We start from the raw sequence: 8,029 nt of genomic DNA on the forward strand, positions 1-8,029 counted from the left end.
CTAGAAATTGATAGACAATAATGCTCTGACCTTTCGTAAGTGGATGGCGATGAAAACACCTGCCCGAACTTGCCCGATCGCAAGAATGGCCTATACGCAATATCCCTGTTTTTTGGAAATATACTATAAAAAATCAAACAAAATTCTTATTTTTACCATTCAATTTTTACCAGACCTGCTTTATGCCAATTAATGACATAGTCATAGGCGATATATGGCATTTAAGGTGTTTCTAGAACGAAGCCACACCTCAAATTTTCAAGAGCACAAGACTTGAGAACCAAACAGCGCTCCGCATTAAAAATCTATCCCATTGGTCACCACCAGGAAGCTAGCAAGTTGATTGGTTTTTCAATGCGATCTGTTGTCAGATACTCTCGTCTTGTGCACTTGAAAATTGAAAATTTGGCTTCGTTTTATAATCACCTTACATAAAAAAAAAAACAAGCAAAACTCAAATATTACGGTTTTGAGCACCGTTTTCTCAAAAAATGTCTATATTTTAAAAATAGTAGGCCTTGGAAATTTTACGTCTTCAGCAATAATTTTCAGCATAAAACAATGAACAACTTTGCCGAATAAACCATACACTTAAAATGCCATTTGACCGAAACGGCATATGAGCCATTCATGCGAATAATACAAAAATATATGACTTTATCTCAAAACATCGGTCTCATTGAAAGGACCATTTTCGCTGAAGACACCAATTGTCTATCTCTTCATTCCGAAGAATTACAGGTTGTTTCCGCGTTTTTACGATTCTGCCCCAGTGTGCACCCCCGTACAATCACATATATGCATGTACCTTGTACCGCAGCTCGCCCAGTGTCATAGGTGGCTATGATGCGCTAAATGGCTACCACCCAGCTAAGTTGAAGAAATACAAAGCAATATTGCAAATCTACTTCAGATAGTTAAAACACCAACTTTCTCTATTTCAATCATCATATAACCTTCTACAATATTGTTCGCTATGATATCAAGTAGTGTTTTTGACATTCTGGGTTCAATTGAACGCGATCAACAATTTTGCTGACCCAATCAGGAGATGATGTGTTGTTTCCCATGTGTTTGAACTGAAAATCCCATATTAACTTCAATTCAATTGCGCCAGCTCATGGAACGACCAAATGAGTTGAAATTTTCATGAAATTTTCCTCTAACCCTAAGGAATAATCATGGGGGGTGCCCGTGCAATTACACAACTTTGTTTTTCTCCCATACTGAGCTGGGCCAGTCTAGAGCAGATCATTTAGGGTAAAAAATAATGTTGGCCATGATTTACCTAAATTACTCTTGTGTGCGATGGAGTGAAGCTATACTGTTGGAAGGAGGCTCTCTTTTTCTCGCGGGTTTCGCGTAAGTGTCTCTGCTTACGGGTCCGCCATTTCCTATTTGGCGTTTCATACAACGGTATTATGAATTCAAAATGATACGAAAATGGAGGTTTTAGGCTAAATGATTATCACTGTTATTTACGGTTTAAATGGCACGAATTGTTTTATTTCCATAGTTTACGGTACTTGGGCTGTTAAGTAACATTTGCAGCCGTGTAACAGCTTAATCGGCTCAAATGAGTATATTTTTGCTGAATACACTGTTGCTCAGATGAAAATGTTACTTGGGAGTACATATTTATATACATCAAGTCATTGTCATTGCTCACTATAACAGTGTTACATAATAAATAAGCAGTTATCAAATTTCTGAACTGAAGACTAACCTAACAGTACCCACAAGGATACATAATATTTAATTTACGAACATCCTTGAAACTCATCGTTTGTCGCTGTCCAATAGTGTGATCCTTATTCTGTAAGAACGGTTACTCGAGTCAGTTATTTGAAAGGTTGCTAAATATCCACGGTTAAAACGTACCTTCGGGATGATCGTGTCCGCTCCGTCTCGACTGAAATGGTTTTGTCCAAAGTGCATAATGCTTTCCATGTCGAACGGCATGCCATAATTTGGCAAGATACGCCCCTCGTGCAGTTTCAGACTCTGCGCGTGTTCCGGTCGAACGTTATCCCAAACGATATCCAAATAGTAGTCTCGATCCTGCTGATTGGTCACGTGTCCAAAACCGAGAACGTGCAGCAGTTGATGAACGATAGCTCCTTCCAACATGCATTCGCTAGGCGAGATGTTCATGCGGTTAAGGCCTCGATTTCGACCCAACGTTGACCAACATCCACTTGTTTCGCCGGAAATGACCAGATAGTCTCGATCTTGCTTCCTCGGGACAAACCGGACAGTGCTCTCGTCTTCGATCTTGGTCATAGCTTCTCGAATCAGTTTGGCGTTCTCAGATGCTGTAATTGAAAAATATTATTACGAAATCGATTTGATATGATTGAGCATCGATCATACTCAAGGTTTCGGCTTCAATAACATAAGGGACCACATTGTTAGCCCATTTATCCACATCCGTCACCACTGGGTCCCTTCCGGAAATGACTATTTCTCCTTGCCGCTCCGTTAGCACTATGTCGCCTTCGTAGTTTCCGGTTCTAGTTTCACAATTGTAGTCATCTACCAAACACCAATTGGAATAAATTATCTTTGGAAACGTTAGTCATCCTACAACCCAATCTTACAATGTTTCGTATCAACTGGAAGTCCTTCGAGTCCCGCCAGCGCCAACAAGGTGATCATAGCGAAGAGCTTCATCTTGTCACTTGTGTCTAGTCTAGTCTTTTGATACGCTATCACAGATGGTCTGGCACTTTTATACTCATTCAAGCGGTCGGTACAGTGAATTCTGCGAATTCAATCTGATCTCGAGCGTGATCGTGTGACTAGAAATGCATACGTTGACGCGAGACGTCTTTCTGCTAGGGTGATCTGAAGCGTTTTGCAACTCCTAATATGTTCACTAAAGTGTTTGATCGACTAATAATATGCATAGTTTGGTCATAATGTTTATTAAATAAGTTTGGAGTTCAACGTGTTAAAAAGTATTGACCCTTAAAAGTGGATCAATGTCCAAAAAGTTATTTCAGGTCACCCTAATCCATCTAGCGAAGATTTTTTATCCATCTTTTGGATACCTACAGCGGAGATAATCGGTTGGACTTATCTTAATAAAATATGTATCAGGAAGCACATTGTTTGCTTGAAAAATAAATAAAACCATTCATGCTTAAACTGGTTCCGTGAAAGCGAAAATCCACCATAAATTGCTAGATAACAATACAAACTCACGTTTCGCCGCAATTCTGTTTTGTTCCACGAAATCGATTCGAAAATATCGCTTTCTGGACCGAGTCGTTCCCGAAAACATTTTGTTTTGTAATTCCATTGTTCGAGAAAAATAAATTCCTAGTATAGAAAGTATGGGCACGACTTTGATAATGAAAAACGTAGTACTTTTCCAAACAAACAAATATTTTTATATTTTTGTATTTTTCTATAAGTTATTTCAACCAGCACCTGTGATTATTATTTATTAGGTTGGTGTTACATCAATTAATTTGAAAAAACCTCGTTAACGATGTTATGCCAATTTACTCGGTCCATGGCTGTGTCTCACCAACTTCGATTTTTACCCACGTTCTCCAGATCTTGTTGCACCTGATCAAGCCACCTCGCGCGCTGTGCTCCTCGCCTTCTTGTGCCAAACGGATTCAACGCGAACACCATCTTTGCAGGATTGTTGTCCGGTAGTCAACATGCCCTGCCCAGCGCACCCTTCCGGCTTTCGCAACCTTCTGGATACTGGGTTCGCCGTAGAGCCTAGCGAGCTCGTGGTTCATTCTCCGCCGCCACACACCGTTTTCCTGTACTCCGCCAAAGATCGTCCTAAGCACCCTTCGTTCGAACACTCCAAGTGCTTGCAGGTCCTCTTCCAGCATGGTCCATTCTTCATGTCCATAGAGGACCACAGGTCTTATAAGCGTTTTGTACATGGTACATTTGGTGCGAGGGTGAATCTTTCTCGACCGCAGCTTCTTCTGGAGCCCATAGTAGGCGCGACTTCCACTGATGATGCGTCTCCGTATTTCACGACTTAGATCTCAGTTATTTATGAATCAATTTGAATGAAAATTTCACAGTACGTCAGGCAAAACATGAATTCTGAAATGTATTTTTAGCAGTGAATCAAATTATCAACAAAATAGACGAAAAACAAACAACAAAGCAAGCTCGCGCACAATTGTTTGACGCAACTGTTGCGGATAAGGACACAATCAAATGCAAAATTGTCATGACAATCACAGAGCGAAATATTGTTGCAACCTTTTCAACTCACGATCAATCAGTTATTTTAAACAAAAAACCAAATTTGTTTTTTGGATGCTATTGAATAATGTGTTAATGTTTAGCAACATGGAGAAAGTTCTCGAAAATTGCAATGGGAAGCCCAGAAAATCTCTGCACACGTGGTGATCGATCTTTGTCATATTCTGTTCAAATGATGATAAACTCATGTTGTGGAGTAAAATTGTTGCAACAAGAATAGGAGGTGACAATGTCTTTGTTGCTGCGTGTTGAGTGACAATTGGTTCACTGATTTTTTAATAATTTTCATAACTTGTTATTCAATAGCAATAACGGTTGTCCGGAACAGCTGCATCGTTCACAAGAAACGCGAAAGTTCTACGAGAATCTTAACGCATCCCGAAAAGGCTTCGTGCCGCGAGCCGAAATGTGTAGGAGTAAGGACGGAAGCGTCTTGGCGGACGGACGTAAGGTGATTGAAAGGTGGAAGCAGCACTACGATGAACACCTGAATGGCACGGAGAACACAGGCGCAGAGGGTCACGACAGCGGAGGAAGTGACTACGTCAGCACGGCGGATGAAGGAAACCAACCTGCCCCCACGTTGAGGGAAGTTAAGGATGCCATCAGCCAGCTCAAGAGTAACAAGGCCGCTGGTAAGAATGGTATTGGAGCTGAACGCATCAAAATGGGCCCCGAGAGGTTGACCACCTGTGTGCACCGGCTGATTGTCAGAATCTGGGAAACGGAACAACTGCCAGAAGAGTGGAAGCAAGGGGTCATATGCCCCATCTACAAGAAAGGCAACAAACTGGAATGTGAAAACTATCGTGCGATCACTATCCTGAATGCCGCCTACAAAGTGCTATCCCAGATTATCTTCCGTTGTCTATCACCTATAGCAAATGAGTTTGTGGGAAGTTATCAAGCTGGTTTCATCAACGGCCGCTCGAAGACGGACCAATTCTTCACTGTACGGCAGATCCTCCAGAAATGCCGTGAATATCAAGTCCCAACGCATCACCTGTTCATCGATTTCAAAGCGGCTTATGACAGCATCGACCGCGCAGAGCTATGGAAAATCGTGGACGAGTACAGCTTTTCCGGGAAGCTCACAAGACTAATAAGAGCAACGATGGACGGTGCGCAGAATAGCGTGAAGATTTCGGGCAAACATTTCAGTTCGTTCGAATCCCGCCGGGGACTTCGACAGGGTGATGGACTTTCGTCCCTGCTGTTCAACATCGTGCCAGAAGGTGTCATGCGGAGAGCCGGGTTCAATAACCGGGGTACGATTTTTACAAGATCCAGCCAATTTGTTTTTTTTTTTAATTTCTTTATTAGTATCATTCCAAACATTACATTCATTATTTCTTATATCTAGGTGTTCTGTGTTATTAGACAACACTATCATCCTAATTTGGTAAAACAAATCTAAGATTTTATTAACATTTTGTTAATAACATATTACATTTCATTTGCCGTAGCAGTTCAGATTTATTACAGGTGAGTTGATTTCACCTGCTTATAAGAGAAAAAAAACGCTTTGAATATACTTAACCTAACTTAACCTAAACATATAACGCATTAATCGTGGCAATAGAAGATTGTAACGATTTTTGCCTGAAATTATTGATTATTTTATTTGACATTTGTTCCAATGTTTCAACATTGGATATTCTATGTAACTCATTGGTACTATACCAGGGACAGCCAATTTGTTTGCTTCGCGGATGATATGGTTATTGTCGGCAGAACATTTAGAAAGGTATCAGAACTGTACACCCGCCTGAAACGTGAAGCAATAAAAGTCAGCCTGGTGGTGAATGCGTCAAAAACAAAGTACATGCTGATAGGCGGAACCGAGCGCGACAGAGCCCGCATGGGAAGCAGTGTTACGATAGACGGGGATACCTTCGAGGTCGTTGATGAGTTCGTCTACCTTGGATCCTTGTTAACGGCTGATAACAAAGTTAGTCGTGAAATACGGAGACGCATCATCAGTAGAAGTCGCGCCTACTATGGGCTCCAGAAGAAGCTGCGGTCGAGAAGGATTCACCCCCGCAGCAAATGTACCATGTACCTAACGCTTATGAGACCGGTGGTCCTCTATGGACATGAAGCATGGACCATGCTGGAAGAGGATCTGCAAGCACTTGGAGTGTTCGAGCGAAGAGTGCTTAGGACGATCTTTGGCGGAGTGCAGGAGAACGGTGTGTGGCGGCGTTTCCAATTTTCCCGGGAAACGGGAAATAAAATTGTCATTTCCCGGGAATTCCAGGGATCCCGGGAAATTCTTATAACGTATAAACTGCTTATATGATGAATTTTTTCAAATAATTTATATTCTATGTATATTATATTTTAGCACATTGCATTTGTACGATTGTTTTTCTTTTTTTTTGTGAGTAATTTATTTACAGTATTGAACAAAACATTTGCCTTTTCGATTTTCCATACAAAATGGTCAATTTCAGAGTATTAAATCTGAGTCATTTATGGACCGATATGAATGAAATTTTTACAGTGCTTCAGAAATAACTTGAATTTCAGCATACATTTTTGAGTGATTTTTCCAGCCACGGGTTTAAAAGCAATAATGGTTTACCTGAAGTGATTTTTTTGACAATATTTTATAATTGACAGAACTAAGCAAATTGAAGAAATACCTTTATCTTCAGCAAAGTTGTAGATTTTGACGAGATGAACAATTTTTCTGAAATCAGTTTTTTGTAGAGCCATTGTATTTTCAGATAAACTGTTTTGAATTTTTCGACGAAAATTACTCTTTAGCAAAATCGTTATTACTTTCAAACTCGTGATTGGAAAAATCATTGAAAAATATATTTTGAAATTTAAGTTATGCCTTATGTCTTGTGAAAATTTAATTTAAATCGGTCCATGAACAACTGAGATCTAGCTTATCAAAGTTGACCATTTTGTATGGAAAATTGAAAAAGTTGCAAATGTTTTGTCCAATACTGTATGTTCCTTATAAAGAATGTTGGCTTTGTTTTTTGCTAGGCTTTATAACCATTATATGTAGAGGTTATTTTAACCCAATCGTATTAACTTATAATATTTGCAAACATTTAATACATCTTTTCAACACGTGAATAAAAAACATACAAATAGAAACCTTGAAAGCTTTATAACCCTTCTCAAATCATGAAATAGATTCGTCAAAAGTTTCTTTATATTGTATTGCAAACTTGTACTGCCAAGCAGTAGGCTGTGAAATAAGCCATGCAAAAATCACCTTCAAAATGTCAGTGAAATGCATCCCGATTTGTTCCCTTTTTTCGGTTGATTTTACCCAAAATTTTAATTCACAAATACGTCGCATCTCTAGTTGTTGTTTGAGAGGGACTTTAATCCGAAGGTCATTCGTCCCTAACATCTCTAGTGAGGACAATGTTTGATATGATATGAAAAGTAAATTATGCGATGTTTTTATTTGAAAATAAATGGTCAACTCTGTATTTAAATAGAATTTCACGGGAACTACAGAAATACGAATACGGGAATCCCGGGAAACAGAAAATAATTTCCCGGGAAACGGTACCGCGAAATGGTACACCGTGAAGTGCAATACCGAAAAATGTTATACAATCGCAAAAAAGCCCTGCAAATATGGTGTTCGCTTCGAATCCGGTTGGTACAAGAAGACGAGCTAAGTGGGCGGATTAGGCGAGCGTGGGACAGAACCGAGGATGGAGAAATGTGGCCACGAACCGAGTATTGTGGCGTGAAATTGTTGATTCATTGTTATCTGTTCAGATGTTAACGAATAAATAATAATATG

At 39.8% G+C, this 8,029-nt stretch overlaps 1 protein-coding gene across 1 annotated transcript; it reads right to left on the reverse strand.

Annotated features, from left to right (window-relative positions):
• Nucleotides 1–1,477: 1,477 nt before the first annotated feature.
• LOC5574947 (zinc metalloproteinase nas-14) lies at nt 1,478–2,902 on the reverse strand. The gene is made up of 4 exons (XM_001655367.2): nt 2,601–2,902; nt 2,374–2,535; nt 1,882–2,315; nt 1,478–1,816 (listed from the first exon to the last, which is right to left on the reverse strand). Exons 1-4 carry the CDS (start codon nt 2,671–2,673, stop codon nt 1,727–1,729), a joined length of 759 nt encoding a protein of 252 aa, XP_001655417.1. The 5' UTR covers nt 2,674–2,902; the 3' UTR covers nt 1,478–1,726.
• Between the last annotated feature and the right edge of the window lie 5,127 nt (nt 2,903–8,029).

Source organism: Aedes aegypti, chromosome 3 (genome assembly GCF_002204515.2).
Source record: "Aedes aegypti strain LVP_AGWG chromosome 3, AaegL5.0 Primary Assembly, whole genome shotgun sequence".
In the NCBI taxonomy this organism is placed as follows: Eukaryota; Metazoa; Arthropoda; class Insecta; order Diptera; family Culicidae; genus Aedes; species Aedes aegypti.